Raw genomic sequence first — 27,449 nt, forward strand, 5'->3', positions numbered from 1 at the left:
TGTAGTTATCAATTATAATGTAACAGAAAATGAACTATACTATTCAATATTGTGCTGCTAAAACTACACCTGCCCTCTAGTGCTCAAACATGTAATTGCTTCATGAATCCCTATGAGATATCACAGTCTATTTTATAACAAAACCCACATCTTTATCTGTATGTGTCACCCAAAAGGCTTGCTTCATACCTAGCTCTTGCAGAGCCTTCAGCAGATCAGTAGTTCTGTGTTGCTATTCTCTAATATACAGCAAATCATTTTAATAATAAAAAAGATCACACAAGAAAACAAATTACATTTCTCATTCCATTTACCAGTGTGCACTAGAGCACATGGCAGGCATTCACTGTAAAGCGAGCTGTTTCTTTAGAAGCCCTATCCATCTTTGACATCTTATTGCTATGTCTGGCTTTAAAAGCATGTATAAAAAATGTTCTTGTAAATGAGAATTACTAAGAGATCCATGTTGACAGCTTGTAAGTCATGTTTGGTCACAATTTTCACAATATGAGTCATTTCACACTGCACTTGGAGTAAAAGGAAAGCTCCTGCTGCATACAGTAGGTGGATCTTTAGGCCCACATTATACCGCCACAGGCTAAAAAGAGTGATTTTTTTGGGCGCCATTTGGTATTAGCACAGTCTCCTTCACTATGTACAGAGTGCACTGTTCTCCTAATTCCATTCTGGAGAATAGATTTGCATATTTTTATCTCATACAGATAAAAAACTGGAAACCCCAGCGGCTATAGATGCCAAGAAGCCATGTACACTGTGCATGTAGTGTGAACACACACCCTAACAAAGGTTTGCAGTGAAGCGTTCATTTATTCCAAGAAACATATAAGACATTGTTACATGTAGCATACTCTGTGAAACCAAATTGTCTCTATGCAGAATGAAAAACTAGGCTGTATATGTCCAGTTTAAGACTGTGTTCAGACCATGTTATAATAGATGGCTTATGCTTCGATCACACTTGCGCCTGGTATCTGTCCGATTGCAAACCGTTTAAAAATAAAAAAAAAACTGTTTGGTACAAAAAGGATTCCAAATGAGGGGCAACACGGTGGCTCAGTGGTTAGCACTGCAGCCTTGCAGCACTGGAGTCCTGGGTTTAAATCCTGCCAAGGACAACATCTGCAAGGAGTTTATATGTTCTCCCCGTGTTTGCATGGATTTCCTCCCATTCTAAAAAGACATACTGATAGGGAAAAAATGTACATTGTTATCCCTTTATGGGGCTCACAATCTACATAAAAAAATTTTTAAAAAAAGGATTCCAAATGCCTGTATATGTCCAAATAAACAGACTGTTTGTATCAGTTTGCTGTCAGGTTTTTTTTCAGTTTGTGTCCATTTTTGACCATTTCGGTTTTTCTTTTTTTGCTTCTCCATTCTGAGTATGCGCAGAGGAAAAAACGGATTGCAAAACGGACACAAACAGAAGACTATCCGTTGTAATCCCCCTTTCATAGACCTCAATGTTAAAAAAAACGGTTTTGAGGCGGTTTGTTGTGAATTATTATTTTATGTACAGACACAAAGTCCCGCAAGTCCGACTTTGGTCTCCATTCAAAAGAGCGGATAGACAGTGGAAAGGTTCGAAACATACACCTGCGGATTGTTTTAAAAATCCATTGAAATTAATGGGTTTTTAATCAAACTGTTTCCAAACAGCTTTTCTGATCTTAAAGGTAAGTTCAGCTGGGTTTTTTTGGTCCGGAACCTGAGAAACAGGCTGCCGCAGGTTCCAGACCAAAAACCGGGTAGCTGAGACTGAAAGCCAGTGCACTGCACTGGCATCCATCTGCACACTCCGCTCCGGATTAATGAATGGGCCTAGTCCGGAGGAGGGTGTGTCTTCAGGCCGAATGGCGAGGCAAAACGGCCTGAAGAATGAGCATCTCGCTCCCGGAAAAAATACCTGAGCGGCTCCCATTGATTTCAATGGAAGCCGTCTTTTTGGTCAGGATTTTGAGGTGGATACGGCCTCAAAATCCTGACCAAAAAACTCCATGTGAACTTCGCCTCAGGTGGATTCCTGATGGATGGATAACAGACAAGTATGAAGAGTAAGACTATACAATTATATACATCCGCTCAATGTCAGTACAAATAAAGAGTACCAATACACTACTGGCCGATTGTTGTCTGGCTACCAGAAGTCTATGGACATTCATAACATACCAATATTGCATAATATATATCATATTGCATCTTTCCAAGAGTATGGCAGCAACCTGACAGCAAGCAGGGATCTAGAAAACCACAAGTCATTGATATAGTAGGTATTTTGGAAAATTGTAGCACTTTATATTATACAAGCAATAACATTTATTAGAAGAAACTGGACAACCCCCTTTAAAGTTGGGTTACAAAGTTAGTGACCTTTGGCTGTCAGCTAAATAATGGAAACGGAAAGGCCGAGCACCATTAGCATATCCATAGCGGTAGAATCATAATGATCAGTCCCTCTTTTATGCACTACAGCTTTACAGTTATTGCACATAGAATATATAGCAGTTGTTTATGAGGCCTGCGCTCTCCATATATTTCCCACAATAAAAGAAAATTAAGTAGCTGAAATATTTAGCACTCCATTTGTGGAGATCAAATTTATTTACACCTGTAAAACAGAGCAAAATATTTCTGGCAGTTATAGCAGAAAAAAATGATCATTTACCTTCCCCGGCATGATAAACTGCTCCCACTTCATCTCCACGTCCTTCTCTCTATTGATTCTTTTTAATGAAGTTTTACAGCCACCAGGATCTCTAGTTTTAAGAAATGCAGACTGGTTAAGGTGATATTATTGGCTTGGTATTTAAAGGGGGTTATACAGCTTTTTAAAATTGATGTCCTAGCTAAAGGTTCGGACATCAATTTTAGAACTGCCATCATCTCTTTAGATCAGATGTGTCCCTGTGACAAATCGAGCTGTAGCGCTCACTTGCTGTACTTTTAATAGCAGCTATGGCGAGTACTGCAGCGATAGTGCCATAGATTTTATTGGGATAACCATAGCAGAAATCACTATGGACACTATTAAAAGTACTGAGTAAGCACTACAGGCTACGCCATCATGCTGTAACGGCTGATCTGCGTAGGTCCCAGCATTGGCACTCCACTAGCCTTAAGCAGGCGGAGAGGACATCAATTTTGAAAAGTTGAAAAACCCCATTAATTCTTTTCTTTTTTATTGCTGCAATTACTTGTTGAAATTGTTGAACACATTGGTGGCTGGTGATGCAAAGCTCCAGAGCATGTTATGTAAAGCTCTCAGACCTCAGATCAAAATACATAAGCATTTACTATATAATATTGTCATTTCTTAATGTGGCATTGGGGTCTGTGGATCTCCACATGTACCAAGGACTGAGTGTATCTGCCACCTCTGCACTCTCTAAAGCTACACTCCTACATAGATTTTACTTTGTATATATAAAGAAGACTCTACATAGTATTTCTATATCTCTGCCAATTATAGACATTTATATATGTTTCTCCAAATATTTGTGCGGTGAACTGAACACACGTGAATTGTGTATGTTTAACACTACAATTAAGGCCCAGTTCACATCTGTATTCGGGTTTCTTCATAAAAATGCAGTTACCTAAGGAAACCCACGGACCCCATAGAATATAATGGGGTCCATGTGGTTTCCACACAAAACATGCAGAGAAAAGTCCTGCAAGCATCACTTTTCTCTCCCCAGTTTTTGCCCTCTTCGGGCTGAAACCAGGCGGACCCCATTATAGTCTATGGTTTCTGCAGGTAACCACTTTTTTAAGCAGATTAGGTTTCCAAACGGTGGGTCCACAAGTGGACCAGAAAATGTTAGAAATCCATCCGGTCTTCTGACCTTGTATTGTGGTCATTGCAACTTGTGATTCACAACCTGAACCCATTCAATTTCATTATTTGCAAGAAAGGCAGCTCTATACTGTGATTTTAATGTGCAATGTGTACCACCACCAAGTTGATTGTTGTTTTACCTTAAACTCCAACATGAAGACACGGGCCTCATAAAGACAGATGGTTCTGAGGTTAGAGACTCCAACAGCCAATGTATGGCACAGAGCTGGCGGTATAGTGTTTCCCTAATAGGTAAAATGTGAAATTTATCAATACATTTTTTTTATTACAGATAGTGTACATGTATATATCAGATTATTTTAAACTAAATCAATTGAGTGTACTATCTGCAGTTTATAAAGCAAAGTTAGATAAAAAAAAAAAATACCGTATATACTCGAGTATAAGCCAAGTCTTTCAGCACAGTTTTTGTGCTGAAAAAGCCCCCCTCGGCTTATACTCGAGTCAAGCAAAAAAAAAATATATATATATCTCTATGACCAGCCGCAATGGCAATGTATAGAATCTCCCATAACATAGTGAAAAGAAAAGAAGCTTTAAAAAAATAGAATAAAAAAATAGAATACATACAGTAAAAGTTCTAAATCCCTCCTTTCCCTAGATATAAAAGTAGAAAATGACTGTGAAACACATATACATTAGGTATCCCTGTGTCTGAAAGTGCCCGCTCTACTGAATATAGTTTATCTGCATTGCTCCTGTTCCGTCGGGAAGGGGTTAATAGAAGCACCGCAGATGCCTTATATTCAGCCAGGCTGAATTCCAAGTGGGGGAAAAAAAACCCATTCCTCAAGCTCAGGGAAGGGGCAGACAGACAACCAAAACACCCCCTCCCCTTTCCCAGCAACTACTGCACCCAAAAACTACAACCATTTGAATTTTTGAAATTTTCCAGTAGCTGCTGCATTTCATCCCCTCGGCTTATACTCGAGTCAATAAGTTTTCCCAGTTTTTTGTGGTAAAATTAGGGGCCTCGGCTTATATTCGGGTCGGCTTATACTCGAGTATATACGGTATATATCTATAGAGCGTATTCCATTGCATGATAAATCTATCTTTATTGTTTGTTCTTAATATCAGAATTACATGCACAAGTATCATAATATAACAGACCATTTAAGATCATGGCCCCCAGTCTTTACATTATCCATTTTATTTCATGTTCAGCGATGTCGAAGTCTAGATAAAAAGGGTTAATTTAATCAATTAATTCTGTGGCTTTAATTATATAGCCCACCCTTTTTATAATAAATTTCCATATCGATGTCACCATAATTACCAATGAGGGCAACTTATCACACCTTAGCAGAATCGTGGAGTCACAGACAGGAGCAATTTTGGGTAGCATAAGAGTTGGAAAAAGTTACCAAGTCGGACTCTAGCTTCGAAATAAAAGGATTAATTATTTTTTATCATATTGTAGAATTAATAAGATGTATAAAAAGATAAATCCAATCCACCATCATCTTGAAATTTGAAGGAAGTATCCTTTAATGTAATTGGAAACACACCACCTATCGACCCTCAGAGCGGCCTCTCTCAAGTAATAAGGGGTCTTTTCCTAAGTAATAAGACGTATAGTTTGTTGCATATTTCCTTCCATCACTACATTTTTAATAAACCAGAGGAGCTTTACTGCTTCTGACCGACTATCAGTCACTTATGAAGGAGTCAGAGTTGGAAAAGAGCCGTGGATAAATAGAGGACTCAGAGTTGGTGGTTTGGACTACTGAAACCACAGCTGTGAAAATTACAGCAGGCTGCACCCACCAATTTTAAAGTCAGCGATGGGAAGCCAGTGAGGATACAACACCAATCATTTTGCCTTGCTACAAGTTACCCAGAAAATAATAGAGAACTACAGTATATAGTAACTGTCCAGTTGTGTTTGTGCATTTTGCAATAGCCTAGCATAAAATAAGCAATAAGGCAGTAAGAGATAAAAGTCTTCGAAATGTTCAAGTAGTCAAGATAATTATTTCCACATGAGAAATGGCTTTCTATTCATTATATGAGCTTGTGCATAACATTCTGATCACGAGAAGATCTGACCTCTGGTATGTATTAAACTATTGAAAGAATAATCTGTTCTGCTTCAACAATAAGATTACACCTCTCCCAGGTTCCATGCTGGTTTTGTAAAATGTTTGTGCCATCACAGCAGGAGCGACAATGTTTAATGAAAACAAAACAAAAAAAACTTTCACATTCTTAAAGAAAAACACAAAATCAGCAAAATAAATAAGAAAGTACATGGAATATTTGGTGGAAATATCTGCATATAAAATATACTGGGCATTTTTATTGTCTATTACAAGTTCATTTTTTTTAGAACAATGGAAAAGAATGGGTACTTACACAGGGGCGTAACTACCGAGGTAGCAGTTGCCACAGGGCCTGGGACATTAGGGGGTCCGGCGACATCCACTACCACTGCAGGTTTTTTTTTTTTTTTTGAATAGGCCATTACCGGCTGGAGTTACTCCAGACGGTTATGGGCTCTACTTATTTACTGATCCTGGTGGGGGCCGGGATCGGTAAGTGACTCTGAGGGCCCCACAATCACTATTATACTCAGTGGTCTTTTCGGACCCCTGAGTATAATGATCAGAGGCCCAGGAGAGGTAACAGAATATAAAGAACAGTGTTACTTACCTCTCCAGGCTCCGAGCAGGTAATATGTATACATCAATATATAGTGCTGTATAGAGGAGGACTTACATAGAAGAACCAAGAGAGGAGGGTGTGAACAGAGTATGACATGGAGGGGAGCACGGAACGCCCACGCTGCACGGTAGGGCTCATTTACATATACGTTTAAAAGGTAATTCATTAAAATGGTGGGGTCTTTTAACAAACGATTAGCAGGACTTGAATAGCCTTTTTAAAGGCTATTCAGGCATAGGTTTATCTAAAATAGCGAAAATCCAGTGATAGAGCCCCTTTACAGTTTCCTACATCTGTATATGCAACTAAATTCTGGCAAAGAAAACTTAAAGGGTACCTTCAGTTATAAACAACTTTCATAAATGAATAGTGCACTAAAATTTGAGAAATTTTATAATATATCTTATTAAGGAGAAATGTTTCCTTAATCATTTATTAAGTTGTTCTCCAGCTCCTTATTTTCAATCTGACTGCATTACTTATAGCCAAGAAATGGAACACAAAATCTACTTAAGGTTGGGGCCCCATGTAGCGTAAACATCGTGGTTTACAGTACCTGCTAAGTGGATGGGATTCTGGTTAACCTCATCCGCGGTTTTGCCCACAGCGCTTTTTGGCTGTGGTCCATTACGTGGGGCCTTAGTCTAAGTGACATGTATGGTGAACTAATAAAATAAACATAAAATATAAAGTCAAGTAAAATAGAAAAATGTATATAATGTATATGACATGCAAAATCATAAATTGTAAAATATTTTTGATGAACAACTATAAAGAAACCATTTTTATATTGACACAATACATTATAATATTAGCAGTTATATTACTATAATTATCCTCCTGATATTATACGTATTGTTACCGGCTGCGCTGTATGATTCACAATTTGACACTACTTATTGTAGAGTTAAATTTTATAACGTATCACAAATGTATATTAAATATATGTAACATTCGTTGCACCTTATAATTTCTATAATATAGTGGTAAAATAATACTGATATTTTTCAAGAAAGAACTCACAGTGACTTGCTTAAAGGAAACCTATCGCATTGTATATAATATCTTAACAGCCAGCAGTATGTTATAGAACAGCAGGAGCTGGGTACATTGGTATGTAGATTTTCTGGAAAAGATTCAGTATAACTTCTCATATATAGTATTCATATTCTCACTTATTCTGGAGTCCAGTAGGTGGGTCTACTCTGTGAGTGACAGTTCTCTGTATGTATAATCATATGTGGAAGACTCAATCATTGGGTAACCCGTTCACTGGACTCCTAAGCTCAGACTGAAGATTTATAGTTTTATGGCTTTTTCCCTTAAAGGGGCTCTATCATTGGCAAAAGTCATTTTTTAACTAAGCACATCCTTGCATAGTCATTAGAAAGGCTATTCCACACCTACATTTTGTATGTAAATCGTCTCAGTGGTTTTTCAATGAGCCCGCTTTTATTCATATGCTAATTAGCCTCTTGGTGCACCCCGGAAGTCTCTTTGTGCACCCTCTGCTATTCTTCCCTATGTATGTGTACAGCACAGGCTGCTGCTGATGACTTCCTGCTTCCTGTTTGCACACACAGATAGGAGAGAATAGCCGAGAGGAGGCTGCTGGGAACTTCCTGTGCTGGCTGGAAGCTAATCAACATATGAATAAAAATGGGCTCATTCAAAAACCACTGAGGCAATTTACATACAAAAGGTACATGTAGAATAGCCTTTCTAAAGGCTATGCAAGGATGTGATTAGTTAAAAATGACGGGGCGGAGCCTGACCGCGAACTGTGATGGACGCAAGTCACTAGAGCTCCTTCACACAGAACACGAATCTCCCGCAAAAACCTCATAAAAGCGAGCAGACATGGGGAAAACTGGACGAGATAGATCCATGGACCCACCAGGAACACCCAGAGAATCAAAATCACAAGGTGATATACACCGATTTCTGAAAAAAAAGAACTTTCCCTCTCCTCACTCATCTCACAAAATGGCGCCGTCTCAGAGAAAGGGACCTGATACCGGAGAGGAATCAGAAGCCGAAAGTATGGCCGAAGGCGATCTCTCAGAAGGAGGTACACATTTTATAACTACCTCTTTCTTACAAAAAGCTCTGGAGAAAGTTGCTGGCCCTATTATGGCCGAACTAGCAGAGATAAAAGCCGACTTGCGCACTATGGGGGGGAGGGTGCAGGCCTTGGAGGAAGGTTATGACGCAGTTAAAATTCATGCCGATACAGTGAACGAGAGTCTGCAGCACCATAATGAACTCATAGATCGTTCTCTATTCCTGATAGAGGACCAAGAAAATAGAAGCAGAAGACGAAATTTGAGAATTAAAGGAATACCAGAAACCTTCCAACAGGAAGACTTACCTAAAATGGCAGCTGAATTATTCATAGACCTCTTAGGCCCTGAGAGAGCTGCCGCAGTCATCGTAGAACGCATACACCGTGCCCTCCGTCCAAAACCCAAACCAGGAGAACAGCCAAGAGATGTAATATGTGGACTCTTATCTTACCTTGACACGCAAGTCATCCTGGCTGCAGCTAGATCCAGAGATTCAATTCAAGTTAGTGGCACTGATATTACTATCTATCAGGACATTGCCCCATCTATTCTTGCAAAGCGGCGGTTATTGAAACCTCTCCTAGAAGAGCTAAGGGGGAGAAATATCCAATATGCTTGGCTTTATCCTTTTGGTCTGGCGATACTTCATGGAGGAAAAAGGATAACTGTCCATACACCAAAGGATCTCCGCACAGTCTGGAAGTTACTAGATATGGATCCCATAGAAATTCAGTCGTGGCTACCCTCGGCAGATGGAAGAAGCATTCCAAACCTGCAATCACTCCCATCTCTATCTACGGGAAGCAAGCAACGTTCTCCGAGAGTCAAAAAAGCTGCAGCAAGACTTAGACAAGCTGTTGAATGAGGACTCTCACTTTTGTATATGCATCCGTGAGTTCTTTCTTTTATCTTGTTTCAGAGCATAACCCATGCTAACCTGTTTAATACCTACACTCAAGATGTTAACTAATAATTGCATTATTATCTTGGCAGATTTTTGCTTTTGATATGCTTAGAATATCAGATCAATATTATCTATTCATAAGGTTCTCAATGTTACCCATTCATACTGTTTACAAAGTTTGTGATTTGATTCAGGTATTATGGATCTTTTTCCATAAAGTTATTTCTTAAGTAAGCTTAGTTCCATGTTTGCTCGCTTAGTTTTCCACTCTTCACACAAAATTTTTAGTGCGGTTAGATAAGTGTTCTACACCGATCAGGATATTTACTTCGTTCCCATCTGGCCAAATTCTGTGGCCTTTCTTTTTTGTGACAGATACCTCATCCCAGGATATTTGTTTTATCCCTTAAATATATATCTAGTCCAAACCTGTTTATTTGTATAAAATCTTAGCCCAGTAATATCCCAACTCTATCTCTAACTAACCCATACCCTCCCCCCTCGCCCCATCCCCACCACCTATCCTCCCCCCCCTCCACCTTTCCTGCTTAAAACCAGTCAAACGTTCCAATACCATGCCTACGTCCAAGATTTCCAGACACATACCGCGCCCTAGCTCACCAAATATGCTGATGGCAGTAACATCCTTCAATACGAAAGGACTAAACTCGCCTAATAAGAGGCACTGGGTACTTCAACTAGCAAAGAGATCAAACACAGATGTGTTGATGCTACAAGAAACACATTTTAAGAGTGGAAAAATACCTAAGCCACCTCCATCTGCCTTTTCCAAATGGTATTATTCTTGTGACCCATATTCTTCAACAAAAGGTGTTGCTATTGCGCTAAAAGATACACTACCTTTCACCCTGACAGGCAAACTTACCGATGCAGAGGGAAGATATCTGTTTATCAAAGGGCGTCTCGCTTCTAGATTGTTAACATTTGCAAACTTCTATTCCCCAAACCAGAAACAGGTACATTGGCTCTCCACGGCCCTGAAAGACCTAACCACATTTGCAGAAGGAGACCTGATAGTTGGTGGAGACCTGAATATAGCACTCGACCCGATTCTTGACACATCATCAGGTAAATCTGCACTTTCACAAACAGCATTGAAACATGTCCACTCAGATCTGCAAGAACTACGTTTAATAGATACCTGGAGACTATACAGACCAAAAGAAAAAGATTACACCTTTTACTCCACCCCACACCGAACACATCAAAGACTTGACTACATCTTTAGCAGCACATCTCTTGCTCCAACCATTGTAGACTCCAAAATAGGCTCCATCAGCATATCAGATCATGCCCCTGTCACTACAGTATTCAATATGCAAGATATACCTGCCAGACACTGGACCTGGTGGTTAAATGAGTCCGTCCTGGACAAGCATTCGGTCTTAACTTCCTTAACAGAAGAACTTACCACCTTCTTTAAGATAAACGACACGCCCGACATATCTGCAGCACTCTTATGGGAGACACACAAATCGTTTATGAGAGGTGCACTGATATCAAAAACTTCAGCTCTAAAAAGGGACAGACAGAAGGAGATAGACTCCCTTTTATCCCAAATCTCACTCCTGGAGAAAACCCATAAACTCACAACTCTTAAAAGCACCCACGACGAACTTACCTCCTTAAGAGAGAAATTAAAAACCGCTCTAAACTATAAATCAGGCAAACAAATACTACACCAGAAACTTCGCCTATATGCCCACGGCAACAAAGGAGGGAAACTTATGTCCCGGCTAATTAAAAAAGAAAAAGCAAAATCGTATATTGAAGCAATTAAAACCACTAGCAGACAAGTTGTCACAGACACAGAGAAAATTGCTAAGTCATTTCAGGAATACTACTCACAGCTTTACAATTTACACTCCAACACCGACCCATCTAATAATATTCGGAAACAGACCCAGACCAACCAATTCCTAAACTCAATATCCATTCCTAAAATCTCTCCCTTAGCCCATCAGTCACTAACTAGACCAATAACTCAAGAGGAGGTCAAAGAGGTAATTAACTCTTTCCCTCCAGGAAAATGCCCAGGTCCAGACGGGCTGCCCCTTCTATATTATAAAAAATTTCAAACTCAACTCCTCCCGCCTCTCACAAAGTTATGTAATGAACTGCTCAGCGGATCTCAATTACAGCGCCAAACTCAAGAAGCGTATATATCTCTCATACATAAGGAAGGAAAAGATCCGAACCTATGCAGCAGCTACCGCCCAATATCACTTCTAAACATAGATCTCAAGATATGGGCAAAACTGTTGGCCTCAAGAATTAAAGACATTATACCTGAGATTCTAAGTGATGAACAAGTTGGTTTTGTGAGATCTAGGGAGGGCAAAGAAAACACCACTCGTCTCTTACATGCTATATCGCTTGCAAATAAGCACAAAAAAACACTCATATTACTCAGCGTCGACGCAGAAAAAGCATTCGACAGGGTCAGCTGGGACTTCATGGCTGCCTCCCTGAAAGCATTCAATTTTCCACCACAATTTATCTCCGCCATATTATCCCTATACTCCCAGCCCCATGCACGCCTTAAAGTCAACGGTACCCTATCAGACTATTTCGACATAACCAATGGGACATGTCAGGGCTGCCCATTATCTCCCTCCCTTTTTATTATCACACTAGAAACCTTACTCTTAGCCATTAGACAAAGTTCTCAAATAAAAGGATTCCAATACAAAAATATATCTATCCAGTCCCTTGCCTTCGCAGATGACATCCTATTCCTCCTCTCCAACCCGGAAGAAGGACTCCCAGCCCTTTCTAATATCATCTCCACATATAGTGACATTTCTAATTACAAAATGAATACCTCAAAGTCCGAAATACTCAACATCTCTTTACCAGCAGAGAAAGTCACAAAGCTAAAGGCCACATCCCCATTTACTTGGAAAACCTCCTCAATTAAGTACTTGGGCGTCCATATAACCCCGACAATAGATCTAATTTACACAAAAAACTTTGCACCACTACTTGTAGATGTTAAGAAAACCCTCAATGAGTACAACTTTCCCTTTATTTCTTGGATAGGACGTCGCAACCTCTTACAATCGTATATTGTTCCCCGCATCCTCTACGTACTGAAGATGCTACCCGTCTCTATCCCCAAAAATTTCTTTATCTCTATCAAGAAATTATTCTCATCCTACCTATGGAACCACAAAACTCCCAGATTGGCATTCAATTTTTTGTTAAAGAAAAAAGTACAAGGAGGCATAGCAGTACCAGACATGTTTGCATACTACAAAGCAATACAATTATCAAGATGGATGTCATATGCCAAGCCGATCAAACCGAATACGCTAAACGACCTAGCATATGCCGTACACAATCAGAACTTCACAAAACTCCTTTGGCTCCCGGACCCGAAACAGCTAAGACGAATGGACTTTGACCCCCTGCTTAAGGGGCCATGTGAAGTCTGGTTATCTCATAGACATGCTCTATCCCCTGATATCTCCCCAATTTTACCGGCTGAACTAGCTCCCTACTTAGTAAGACAAGCAATAAATACAGTTTCTGATATTTGGAATGCACTTTCCCACCTTACCCTAAAAGATTTATTTGAAAGAAATATTCCAATACCTTGGAATCAATTAGTTGCAAAATGCCCTAATTCTAATTTCCATTTTCTTCACAAAATCCAATTCCAGACAGTCCTCAAAGCCATAGCAAAAAATCCACATCTAGGCAGATCACAAACCCCATTTGAAACCCGTCTCATTGCAAAACTTCCTCTAGCGAGGAAGATCACTGCATGTAAGGATTTCCTTTCCGAATCACTACACGTTTCGAAACCAACATATCTACTCTCTTGGGAAAAAGAGTTGAACATAAACCTTACAGACCAAGAAACCGTGTCCATCTTGAAGGCCTCACATGGATTCTCAACCTGTGTGAGGCTACAGGAATCCCATTACAAAATACTTGCTAGATGGCACAAATCCCCAGTTTGGCTCAAGCAGCATAATCTTGCAGAATCCGATCTTTGCTGGAGATGTAAAAATCACAAAGGAACATTGGAACACATTTGGTGGTCTTGCAAACCAATACAACAATTCTGGCAAGACATATTGAAAGAAATATCCTCCATCACCAAGAAGCATCTCACCCTCTCCCATGCTGAAATTCTACTTTCAAAACCCTCGCCGACATACACACCTAATAAGGCAAACTTGACCACCCTACTACTAGAATCAGCAAAAGCGTTGATCCCCCTCTTCTGGCTACAAACATCAGTGCCTGAGATCCAACTATGGAAAGAGAAAACATCACAAATTGCAAGGTTCGAAGAACTAATCAGTTGGCGAGAACTTAGACACGACAAATATCTTCGAATCTGGTCTCAGTGGTGGTCATACGTGCACTAGCTATATAATTTTAACTACGAGTATCCTCCCTTACATGGAACTTGATTGGTTTCCCCCTCCTCCCACCTTCCTCCCACTCCCTATTCCAAAATCTTCGTACTCTGGGCATACCCATCTTATGACTTAGACCAGTCTTTATAATTTGATATCCAGGCTAAATTATTTTTCTCCCTCTCAGGTTTTGCCATTATTGGACTTTTTATTCTCTCTCTTGCTCCTGAAGGACTTATTTTTCTTCTATGTTAAACAGGACATGGACTTTCCTCTATGTTACAAAATATCCATCTAAACATTGGTTATGTTTGTTATCTTGACAAAATCCCTATATGTATGACATCACAAATGCTTTTGTACCCTTGTCAAGCTAATTCTATTGCCTTTGAAAATCTTTATTCAAAATGTAATTAAGTTGTAATTAATATAAAAATGCTCAATAAAATAAGAATTGAAAAAAAAAAAAAAATGACTTTTCCCAATGATAGAGTACCTTTAATGTCATACATTGATCTGCTCAGCTTCTTCAGGTCCATAAAACAATGCCCTCAAGGGCTATTCACACCACCATGATCAATCTGTGAAACACTGTCTGCGTGCCTGTCTTGTTTCCTGCCCTGATCATAACCATGTGAATGGAACTCACTGCATCACAGAGCGGTATTGTGCAGTGAGTTCCTTAATAACTTTAGCCAGGGCTGTGAAATCGGTAGGCCAAATAATTCTATATTTCTCCAACTTCATATATGGTCAGGAAAAAGCAGTAAATTCCATCTACGGTAATTCATTCAAGAAACTAGTGATGGAATTTCTATGAAAGTAAATAGGCAACAAGCTATACATCTAATACCAATACATATGTAACATAATTTCAAATAATGAATATTTGTATTGTATAGCTGGAGTCAGGAATTGGTACTTTTATTTCAACTCCACCCATAATTGGCCCCGCCTCCACAACTCTGTCTCCTACTCTACAACCCTGGCCGTAGCACTACTGTACAAAATTAACATAAGACTGAACTAAATAGCTGACCTATGTAAAACAGTCTTAGTTATCTCCACTGACCACACCACTTTCTAAATTGGTGAGTGTGATGTAACTGGGAACAGCCCACTAGGGCCTTGGAAGCCCAATACATATAATATTCAAGTTTTTGTGCAAGTAACCCCTGAAACCTGCTGCTTGCTGGAATTGGTTTCAGTTTCTGGTGTATACCCTTTTACACATACTCAAAATTATTAAGAGGCCTCTGAATAACTGTGGCGGCTAGTAATGTCACAGTGAACATACCTTTTTGTGCCAAAATGCAACGTTACTGTAGAGAAAATCAACTTTTCGTACTTATGCATATCAGGGCTTGTTCACATCTGCGCCCGTACTCCGTTCTGCAGGTTTCCGTTTCCTGCACAAAACAGGGGCAGGAGACGGAAACCTGCCGGCATGTTTCAATCCCATTCATTTGAATGGGCTTGAAAAGTCTCCGTCCGTGTGCGACGGTGAGCGTTTTATGCTCTCCGCGGCGAAACCGTTTTTTTTTTTTTTTTAATCCGGACACAGAGTCGGACATGCAGTACTCTGTGTCCAGTTTTAAAAAAAAAAACGGTTTCGCCGCGAAGTGCATAAAACGCTCACTGGCGCTCACGGCCGGACTCATCATGACAGGTTTCCGTCTTCTGCATGCAGAAGACGGAAACCTGAAAACGGAGTTCAGGCGCTAGTGTGAACCCAGTGTAAGCTGTTCTGTTCACCACCATGCATGGTTGCATCTGCCAGAGAACCCATGTTCCCTTTTGGTAACCACCTAATGCTGTCTCCTAACATAAAGACTGACAGGTCCTGAAGTGTGGTGACCAAAGAGAAAAACAGGTGCCCTAGCAAATACAGTGCCCTAGTCACACCTTGGGTACACTGAACATTTGTACACGATGTCTATGTACTGCACTGTACTTTGACACCAAAATGTGTATGTTCACTATGCTAACAGCCCTTACAACTGTATATAAGTGGTATACAAGCAATTTTGTTGGTGGTAGACTCCCTTTGATATCTACACCAAACCTATTAATGTAGCTGCTTGATAGATGTCAGTCTGTATTCTGCTGACAGATTCACATGGTAACCATGGAGAATCTGAATTCCACATAGTCCTACCTACTCATTCTATAGACAATGGCACTTTAGATAACAAGAATATTTCATGGAAGTTGTTTATTCCATTCCTGGTGTATACCCTTTAAATGCTTTATTAGATATAACTGAATATTCTGTATTAGTAATTATTCCGGCATCTTTTGCTGATAACAAAAACACGTTTTACATAAGAAAAGATGCAGTACATGGAATATTTATGCTATTATGTAACAAGACGAGTACTTATCTAATAAAAGTTCTCAAACAATTGAGCGCTGCAGAAATGTGATAAAATGTTTTAGCAGTAAGAATCAGTTATAAAAAGATTAGAGAGTGACTGACATGATAGAAGGACGGTGAATCATTGTTCATTAGGTCTGAAAATCTCATTTAAAATCTCATCAGAGCCGGAATACGGCTGCATGAAACACACAGGGCTGAATATGACAGATTCATTTCTAATTACGGGATATGTGCAAGTCTCCCAAGAATACCTGATAAGGGTAGTTAACATTACAGAGATTCTGCTTTTTGGAAGAAGTTCATGAACCTGCAATGTGAATAATTTAGGACAGATATACTACACGGAGATGATGATTCTCTATTGTGCTAGGAGAAAAAATGTGCAGTCTGATGCATGTAGTGAATAATGAAAAAGAACAAAATGCTCAAGTTGTATATGCCAAATAGGAAAACTATGAATATAGTAGGAAAGAGCTTTAAAAGTGATTTACTGCTATCTAATAGATTACATCAAAATCTTCACAACTGTACTAGATTTACATCTCAGGAGCCTTTAGGATTAACCTGGCACGTAAGTCACAACTTGAAGAGGAACTATCTTGGGTGTAGGAGTATGTTTTTTTTTATTACAAAAATCAATAGACCTTAAAGAGATCCTATCTTTCAAATACATTTTTTTCTAACACGTCAGAATAGCCTTAAGAAAGGCTATTCTTCTCCCACCTTTTGTTGTCTTCTCCATGCCGCCGTTCACTTGAAATTCCATTTTTTCTCGGTATGTTCACAGCACTGAGGGCAGGCCCCAGCGCTCAAACAGCACTGGGGGCGTCCCCAATGCTGCCAGAGAACTCTCCAGCGCCTCCTCCATCTTCTTCTGGAATGAGGTCTTCACCGCGTCTTCTTCCGGCGGTGTCTTCTAACTTCTAGGTCTCGGGCCTAGGGCAAGGCGACTGCGCATGCTCGCGGACACAAGAAAAATGGCTGCTTACACAGTATTGGAAGCGGCCATTTTCACAAACTAGTTTAACTTTATTTTCTTTATCTTTTTTCAATAGCTGTATTTTGGTTTTGTAATTAAAACATACACATATCCCATGCTAGGTCCTTTTAAAGGGATATTCCCATCTCAAGGATCCTATTTATACTGGTAGCTTATGTAAATTGAAGACTTTTCCTAAATATCTTGCTTTAGCAATGCTGCTTTGTTTGTCTGCTATGTGACCTTATTCCTCCCATTGTTTACACATTGTTACACATGGAGCAGGATCTATGTGATAAAACAGGACAAATGACAACAATCACTGCTCTCTGGGGGGCGTGCTGAGTGTTTTGCTATCGACAGCTCTACAGTTTTGCCTGTAGGACAATCACTTCAGCTAACTGCAGTTTGCTGATAAAAAGCTCAGAGGTATCCCTCCATGTAAACACAAAGATAACACTACAGAAGCATGGTAAGTGTTCTATACAAACTTGTGTAATGTAATATACATTTACTGTGCATATTATTTGATCTGCATTTATATTAGCTATATACTATATACATTATAATCATAATAAATCTCTCATGTAAATGAAAAGCTTAGAATTTGATAGCAGTATCACACAGAGTGTCAGGTCTACTCTCCTCTGACATACTTCACATGTCCCAGATTCTTTGAGAGAGTACATTACTCCTGTTGTCAGGAAACACTTCACTTCAGTACTAGAAGGGAAACTCAGCTTGATTGATTAAGTAGCAATACTCTAAAGTGCCACTCAGCATTGAAGAAAATGTTATCTGTTGTTGTGTAACATTCTCCCAGTAATGCTAAGGCCACACTTTGCAGCTGTCACGATTGTGCCTATGCCCAAGCAACCGGATACTGAATGCAGCGTGCACCTCTAAGGGAGTGGGGTAGGAAACTCTCCCTGGTGCTACCACAGTTGACTAGGCCCTGCCTGAGGGTGTTGGTTGGCTGTTCCCAAGCTAAGCCTGGCCCCAACAACTTCTAGCTCTCTAAACACAAAGATCTAACGGATAGGTAGGGAGAGAGCTGAAGGAGGCTAGGGACTGGGGATACTAAAGGTGGTCACCCCTAGCGAAGAAGAGGTGCAGCTGCAAACAGAAACAACTAGGACGGGATGTGCTGGGAAAACAAACACGCAGCACAACATAAACACACAACAGGAGTATGAGGGAAGGAACAGTGGTATAGTGAGGAAAGGGTATCACAGGGCAGGGGCAAAATAAACCTGAAACCCTAAACAAAACCTCACAAATACCAAGACAGTGTCAGGCAACCAGAAAATGTAGGACAGGGGTTGAGTAGGACGGTAGAGGGAAAAGCAGACTCTCACACAAGGTAACAGACCACTTCCATCAGTTCCTTAAATGCACAACTTCCACAAGTAACTCCTCCTAACCGGGCCACGAATTCAGGTTGGTAACAACGAAAACCAGCAAAGACTAAAGCCGGCCCAATGCCTTATACAGACCCCGGGACAATCTGATAGGTTGCTGAGTATGACAAAAATTTGAGGCTCAAAATAAAGAAACCTCAAGTGTACACTAAAGTCAGATACTCAACACCCGAATAAAAGGCTTAGTGGTAAGAAAACCACCAGAGCGCCACAGAACACAGGCTCAAATCTCCAACCAAGCCCCACCATAAATCATACAAATTTTTATAAAGTACTCAGGTCCTGACAGCAGTGGCATTTTTTGTTACAGATCTTGCTGCCTTTTTTGAACTGAAGCCTGGTGTAACTTTAAAAGGAATGGGAAATACAAAGAAAAAACACTTCTCCCTTCTGCTAAATTCACTCCTAACTTTGGCACAAAAAAGCTGCAAAATCTACAACAAAAAAGCAGCTATTACGCAACATCTGACCGTAGTCTAATGCAGCAATTTTGGCTGTTGAGGAAATAGGGTGAAAAAAATGCACCATTTTACAGTACCAGCAAAGTGAACGAGACTCACTTTAGTGAGGTGGACTATGCGTACTTTTTGGGTGGCACTATATTAGAGCTCTGTGCCTGACATTAGATAGGGGGACTTATTTTTTATGGAAATCTACCTTTTCATTACTAAAGTTAGTGATAAAGTATGACTGCATAAAACCTTTAAGATTACAATAGAAGGAGGAAAACAGGTATGTCTTGATCAAACATTACTTGCAGACAGAAGGTTTATTTAAGCTCAGTTTGCTTTAACTTGGATGAAATAACATATTAGTAATTCTCTGATGACACAACCTATTCAGGTTTTCAAGAAATATGACACACTAGAAAATGCAGATGTGTGCCACTCTGAAGCTATGCTATTTTCAGAACATTTCTATGTCATTATCATATTGATAATCTTTTTATAAAAAAATTCTCCAATCTAACAAAATGACCATAATAAAGGGCACAGCTCACAAAATACATCACACATTCAGACACGTCAGTCCACACATATGGTATACTGTATATCTCTATTACTATAATTCTATTAAAGTGAGATGGACTGTGGAACTTGAAGCTCTAAAGTATTTTGACATCCCCTAGAATGGTCTTCCCTAACTATATATCAGAGGGGGGAAACCAGAATCCTAGGACCCTTCCAAGCTGACTTTGGCTATCTTTTCAAGAATGTAAAATAGGCAAGAAAAAAAGAATAGGCTAATCTGAAGTTGAATCTCAAATATCCTAACAGCCACCATACACATAAAAGAAAAGTTATCTGAATCTATTGGTTTTAGCAAGATGGGCCAACTATCTTATGTGTATGGGGGAGGGGGCCTTTCAATCAAAAGTTCTGAATCTTATGATGCCCAATTCTTTATTCTCTAGGCGATAAGTTGCTGCTAGAGGAGTCTACCAGAGGTTTACTCTCTTGTCCCCATTGAAGACACATATACGATAGAGTGAACTATGTGTACATGTGTATGGGGAATAGCTGTTTGCCAAGAGTGTTTGGTTGGCAGCTAATGCAGGTTTAGAGGTGTCTTTTCCATAGACTGAGTTTAATAGAATCCTCACCAGAAACCCAGCAGGTCTACATAAGGCACTTTAGACACAAGTTTACTATGCAGTACTACGGTAAATGAGCTGTGTGCTGCAGACTAAAGAATCCCAAGGTCTGAACATTACACATTGTCATACAGAAAGATATTCATGAGTAGACAGCTTAATGTGCCCAGTATTGTGGTTTCTGGCAGGGACAAAGTAGGCAGTGTGGCATGATGGTGCGAACAAAGAGCTACTCACTATAACACTAAAAGCTAGTGTTACTAAATCAGGATACTCTAAAACAGAAAAAATGTTTATCACAACGGAAAACAACACTCAACAGGATTCAAAGACTCCCAGTGCACATCCGACTGCCCCACTATCCCTACAGTTTAACTAGCTGCATGGGTATCTTCATTATTTAGCAGGCACAGATCCATACTTTCTGTAATGACTGTATTCAGCTAAGCGTCATGAACCTGAATGGGACTGTAGCCTCAGACTTACAGAAGATCTCCAATGTTGTAATCCATGATATATAATATATATGTTGTCACTGGGTAAATGTTTCAGCATCTTCAAACTTTACCGCTCCTTTACGCTTAACGCGCGTTTCCTCGTGTAACGCCATCTAGGGGACTAGACAGTAACTATTTCCTGTCCAAAAGTTGTCAAACTGTACCATAGATGGCGGTAAGCTCCAATATTAACATAATGACTGTGATTGTGATTCTTAAGATGTAGTAAAGTAAAAAAAAATTGGGGGGGGGGGGGCGCTAGAAAATAATTAATTCTCGAAGTGGGCGGTAGACAAAATAAGTTTGAGAACCTCTGATCTAAGAGAACCTAACCCCACTTCTGATATGTCTATTTTAGCAGAAAGTGACCATTCTGCAACATATTTTCTTCCCTTTCACATGCCCCAGTCCCGTCTGTGGAAAATGGTTCTTGTTTGGGCCATAGTATCCAAACAGAACTTGGTAAGTCTCTGCATAATGACTTATGATACAGTATGCTCCTGAATGTCCCGAATTGCTAAAGTAGTGAGCATTAGGTCAGTCTATTACTGTGGTGATCGGCACACAATTGAGCTCAGTCCGGGTACTATGGCCAGGGCCGCCATCAGGAATTTTGGGGCCCCATATAGCCTAAGTGTCTGCCCCCCCCCCCCCCCCCCGCTGCCGCCATTTTAAAACTACTTTATTTTGCGACATACCAATTCTGTATTACATTTACCTTTATTTAGCAGCTTTACAAGGCTTAATCAGATTCTATTTGCAGGTATAATCTGCTACGTGTGACAGCGCCTATAGATAGCCAACACCATTTATAAGAGCCCTCCTAATAAATCCTCAGGGCTTATTCACATTGCGTTTTTGGCCTCCCTTGCCGGGATACGTTGGTAACCAGTCAGAATCAGCTGTCAACTTATCCCTGCATGAAGAACTACCCATTAAAAAAAAGGGGGGGCCTGCAGTTCTCCGTGCAGGGATAAGTGGGGAGCTGATTGTGACTGGTTACCAACGTATCCCGGCAAGGGAGGCCAAACACAAAATGTGAACACTCCTTTAAAGTGAAAGTCCCACCCCCAAACAGGCTGCTATGCTAGTAGCATATCAGCCTACATCATTATTAATACAAAGCACACATACCTTTGGAGGTATTGTGTGCTTTGAAGTTCTCCAGCTAAAAACTTAGATATTATATATTATTGCCCCAGTTCCCTCTCCGCAGTGCCGCACACCCGATGCCCCAACAATCCCCCTTCCCCCCCGTCCACCTTCTAACATCTTTCCATTGCCCCCTGTACCCATACCTTCCAACTTTTGAAGACCCAAAAGAGGGACAAAATGTGTGGCGCGTTTTGCGCGCCGCGGCAAATTTAGCCCCACCCACCGTTATGTTGACTCCACCCATTCTCATTAATTTTTCATGTGCCTGCACAGTATAATCCTCCTACAGTCACCTGTAAATTATATGTCCCCCCTCTATCTCTCCCCCAGCTTCATATACACCCTTCATCTGCACCCAGTTTCATGTCTCCCACCCAATCTCTGCCCCCAGATTCATGTCCGCCCATCCATTTCTGCCCCGTTTCATGTTCCCCCCCTCCATCTCTGCCCCCAGTTTCATGTCCCCTCCATCTCTACCCCCAGATTCATGCCCTCCATCTCTGCCCCCATATTCATGTCCCCTCTATCTCTGCCCCCATATTCATGTCCCCTCCATCTCTGCCCCCATATTCATGTCCCCTCCATCTCTGCCCCCATATTCACGTCCCCTCCATCTCTTTTTTTTTTTTTTTTTTTTTTTATAATGATTTCTATTCGATTTTCAAAAAGTATAGACATACCAAAATTGAGCATGCATATATAAATAAGGCACGGCTTCTGCGCAAATACAATGACAAAAGATACATACGCATGGTGTCATACATAAGGGAATAAGAATACCAAAAAATTACATACAAGGAAAGGGTAATCCAATGAGGTCAACATGACCATTACCTATGGAAATGAACAATAAATAAAGAGGGGAATAAAGAAAATCGTGAGAAGAACCAAAATGACGTGGCAAGCAGTATCTGAGAACCTAGGTCACTGAATAGATGAAAGAAGACGTACCAGAAAAATGTCCCCTCCATCTCTGCCCCCATAGTCATGTCCCCTCCATCTCTGCCCCCATATTCATGTCCCTCCATCTCTGCCCCCATTGTCATGCCGTCCTCTCCATCTCTTCCCCCATATTCATGTCCCCTCCATCTCTGCCCCCATATTCATGTCCCTCCATCTCTGCCCCCATTGTCATGCCGTCCTCTCCATCTCTTCCCCCATATTCATGTCCCCTCCATCTCTGCCCCCATATTCATGTCCCCTCCATCTCTGCCCCCATATTCATGTCCCCTCCATCTCTGCCCCCATATTCATGTCCCTCCATCTCTGCCCCCATTGTCATGCCGTCCTCTCCATCTCTGCCCCCATATTCATGTCCCCTCCATCTCTGCCCCATATTCATGTCCCTCCATCTCTGCCCCCATTGTCATGTCGTCCTCTCCATCTCTGCCCCCATATTCATGTCCCCGCCATCTCTGCCCCATATTCATGTCCCTCCATCTCTGCCCCCATTGTCATGTCGTCCTCTCCATCTCTGCCCCCATATTCATGTCCCTCCATCTCTGCCCCCATTGTCATGCCGTCCTCTCCATCTCTGCCCCCAGTGTCATGCCGTCCTCTCCATCTCTGCCCCCATTGTCATGCCGTCCTCTCTCTGCCCCCAGCTTCACGTTCCACATTACACTGACTAACTTACCTTCTCCTTCGTTCCCCCGCTGCTCTCTGCGCGCCTCTCTCTCACTGGCGCACAGTTATAGACGCGATGTGACGTCATCACATCGCATCTACAAGCCAGTAGCGGAGGCGGCGAAGCGAGGAGCTGACACAGGTCAGCTCCTCGCTTCAGCCGCATATGTGACAGCGAGAGAGGCGCGCAGCGGCGAAGCAAGGAGCTGACCTGTGTCAGCTCCTCGCTTCGCCGCCGGCTACTGGCTTGTAGACGCGATGGCTGAAGCGAGGAGCTGACCTGTGTCAGCTCCTCGCTTCGCCGCTGCCGCCGGCTACTGGCTTTTAGACGCGATGTGATCACATCGCGTCTACAAGCCAGTAGCAGCGGCGGCGGCGAAGCGAGGAGCTGACACATGTCAGCTCCTCGTTTCAGCTGCATATGTGTCAGAGAGAGAGGTGCACAGCGGCGAAGCGAGAAGCTGACCTGTGTCAGCTCCTTGCTTCAGCCGCGTATGTCTTCAACTCAGAGCTGCGTCCTCTGGATGCAGATCTGAGTTGAAATAGGACATACACAATGACTGCTACGGGCACCAGGGGGCCGGCACACGGTCAATTTGGCCGGGCCCCTGACGCCAGTACCAGTAGTACTGGCCTATCGGCGGCCCTGACTATGGCCCACAAACAGACAATTTTCCAGGGATGGAACTCTTTTGTGTACAAGGGCCCTGACTCCCCCTGGAAATTTGCTTATACTGTCAGCACTGACTAGACAATCAGGGGACAAATTCTGGGAGACATTTCTGGGAGGAATAACATAGGGGTACACGGGAAACGGTTTTCTCTTAGGTAATACAATTATTTACTAAAACAGCCATGTCGGGAGAGATGATAGCTCCTCTTTAATGTAACAGGTGCAATAATATCACAGTAACATTTTGGATTCTGAATTAATAGAGAAAAAAAATGAAAACCATTGCTGCAAAAGTACCATGACATGGATGGTTAAGGTCTTGTAAAGTGTAGCTTCTATCATCAAACACTAGAATAAGATAATTCTACAAAAGAAAACCTTCCATTGATTTATAGCATGTTGGGATTTCTGCAAGCGTATACCGATTTGCCTGAAGTTGTCTTTAACTGGACCTTTTGATAGAAAGTCTGCTCTGCCTAAATATCAATCCCTTTTTAGCTTAGAAATAAAAACACACAAAAAATAATCATAGGAATTGAACGTACGGATCTACATCAAGGACTTGTTTGGAAAACAGACTGTTGTGTACAGGCGTGAATGGACGGCTCATTGCTCGCTTCTCTTTTCTCTGCTGTTCTCCAATCTCTGTAAGAAAGAACCTGGAGGGAGAAATAAATTCATCCAGGTTAGTATAATATGTATAATTCACAAATCACATACCTACTATGCTCAACAGAGCTGTACAAAGGAGAAAATACTGCACACAGATGTATGACATAGACATATCTCCAGTCTATCAGGTGCCCCAAGCTTTGGGAATATTATTCTGCAGCCATATTTTAAAGCAAGTCTTGCAAAACTAAAGATACATTTAAAAATACCTTTAAGATGAGCCTGTAACATGAAGATATCAGAAATAGTAAAAAAGACATAGTGCATTTATAGGATAAGCATTTCCCTCCAGCATCAGCACGGCAAACTTCCTAACAGCTTGTTTCCCCATCTGTTTACACAGCCCAGTGCATAAAGGTGATAAAAGCGGCATAACACAACCTGCTAAATTAGGAGCATTAGTAGCAAGTGAATGTGGAGGGTGCAGAGATTCAGCTGAAATTCACAGTCTGCCCATAAATAAAACACTCCGGAGACCTCATATATGAATCCTTTTTTTTACCTAGTATTTCATGGCTCATTGGCTCATTCGCAATGTACTTTAAAACTTCTGAGCCATCATGGCTGACATTGTGTGTCTTTACATTAGATATGGACAAGAAGGTAAAGAAGTCACCTTGTCTTATTATCTGGTTTACTCATTTCTTCGTCATCCCCTGAGCTATTCTCACAAGAGTCCCTGAAAGGCTGTGGTTCGGTCCTGTATTTTTCCTTCAGCAGATGTTGTTTCTCTTGTGCTTTCAATTTCTTCCATTCTTCCTCTTGCTGGAGAATCTGAAAATATCCCCGGCCTTGCTTTACGCTGCTCATCAGCTTCCTGCCACAACAACAACAACAACAGTATATTTGTCTTATTGGTGTCTACATAAAATATATATAGTACAATTAATAAAATCTCTATAAAATGGAGTAAATTATACAGTACACCTGACTTTATGAAATGTAACATACGTAATGCATATTACATATTACGGTGAAAAGCTATCGGTGCTGGTACTATAGCTCTTCACTGTCAGAAGGGTGTTTCTGACAGTCAGGAACGCCCTTCCTCACAGTAGCATCTATTGCGCTGTACTGTGAGAGCGGTGAGGAACGCCTGATAGTACTCGTCCACAGACGAGTACTGGGGGGGGGGGGGGGGGGTTCTTCGCACCACCCAGCGCCATCGCTGGGTGGTAAGCAACGCCCCCTCTCACAGTAGAGCGCAATAGACGCTACTGTGAGGAAGTACAGTGAGTCAGGAACGCCCTTCTGATAGTGAAGAGCTATGGTACCGTCATTGGTAGCTCTTCACCGGGGGCACAGAACATCAAAGCCAATAGTGCGCTGAATTCAGTGCAGTGTCGGCTTTCTAGCGGTGTATTGCACAGCATGTGCCCCAGGAGGTAAAAGGTTCTCTTTAAACATTACTGCAAACACAAATAATGAAACATTTTGCAGAGTTTCAAAGATTTTCACTAACCATTTTAGTGATGACAGTTTGTTGTCTTTATTGGTTGCCAATGTATACAATCATGAATACAGGAACAGTGGGGTAGAGGGCCCTGCCCGCGAGGGCTTACAAGCTATGGGGGAAGAGGGATAGAGACAGAAGGAGAGGAGGGAGGCTGTTCAGATGGCAGTGCGGTGATAGTGTTATTGGAGGTTGTAGGCCTTCCTGAATAGGTGAGTCTTCAGGGCCTTCTTGAAGCCTGCGATTGTGGGGGTCAGTCTTATGTGTCATGGTAAGGAGTTCCAGAGTATGGGGGATGCACGGGAGAAATCTTGGAGACGGTTGTGTGAGGAGCGGATGAGAGTAGAGCGGAGTAGGAGGTCGTTGGAAGATCTGAGGTTACATGTGGGCAGGTAGCGGGAGATTAGGTCAGAGTTATATGGAGGGGACAGGTTGTGGATGGCTTTGTATGTTAACGTTAGTATCTTGAATTCAATTCGCTGGGCTATGGGTAGCCAGTGGAGGGTGTCAGAGGGGAGCAGCCGATGAAGATCGGGGGGAGAGGTGAATTAAGCGAGCTGCGCAGTTTTAGGTGGACTGGAGGGGGACGAGGGTGTTAGATGGGAGTCCATGGAGAAGAGTGTTGCAGTAATTTAGGCTGGAGATTATGAGGGCCGGGACGAGCGTCTTAGTCGCTTCAGGGGTGAGGAAGGAGCGGATTCGGTGGATGTTCTTGAGTTGGAGGCGGCAGGAAGTGTTGAGGGTTTGAACGTGTGACTTGAAGGATAGGTCGGAGTCCAGGGTTACCCCAAGGCATCGGGCCCGTGGGACAGGGGTAATTGTGGTTCCATTAACTTTGATAGATGGGTTAGGTGGAGGGGCCATACAGGATGGGCTGAAGATGATGAACTCCGTTTTCTCCATTTTGAGTTTCAGAAAGCGGGAGGAGAGGAAGGAGGCCACAGCTGCTAAACAATCTGGAACTCTGGCCAGCAGGGAGGTAATGTCTGGTCCAGAGATGTATATTTGGGTGTCATCAGCATAGCAATGGTATTGAAAACCATGAGATTCTAGGTGTAGATGGAGAACAGGAGGGGTCCTAGGACGGA

General features: G+C 41.5%; 1 protein-coding gene across 1 annotated transcript in view; it reads right to left on the minus strand.

Annotated features, from left to right (window-relative positions):
• The window catches only part of LOC142189567 (coiled-coil domain-containing protein 60-like), a 160,302-nt gene that overhangs the window by 7,817 nt on the left and 125,036 nt on the right, over positions 1–27,449 (minus strand). The window contains exons 4-7 of the mRNA XM_075262178.1: positions 25,525–25,725; positions 24,782–24,895; positions 4,000–4,104; positions 2,687–2,777 (exon numbers count right to left, since the gene is read on the minus strand). Coding sequence (XP_075118279.1) covers positions 2,687–2,777; positions 4,000–4,104; positions 24,782–24,895; positions 25,525–25,725 — 511 coding nt within the window. The remainder of the gene's footprint in view (positions 1–2,686; positions 2,778–3,999; positions 4,105–24,781; positions 24,896–25,524; positions 25,726–27,449) is intronic.

This window comes from Leptodactylus fuscus, chromosome 1 (assembly GCF_031893055.1).
Source record: "Leptodactylus fuscus isolate aLepFus1 chromosome 1, aLepFus1.hap2, whole genome shotgun sequence".
Classification (NCBI taxonomy): domain Eukaryota; kingdom Metazoa; phylum Chordata; class Amphibia; order Anura; family Leptodactylidae; genus Leptodactylus; species Leptodactylus fuscus.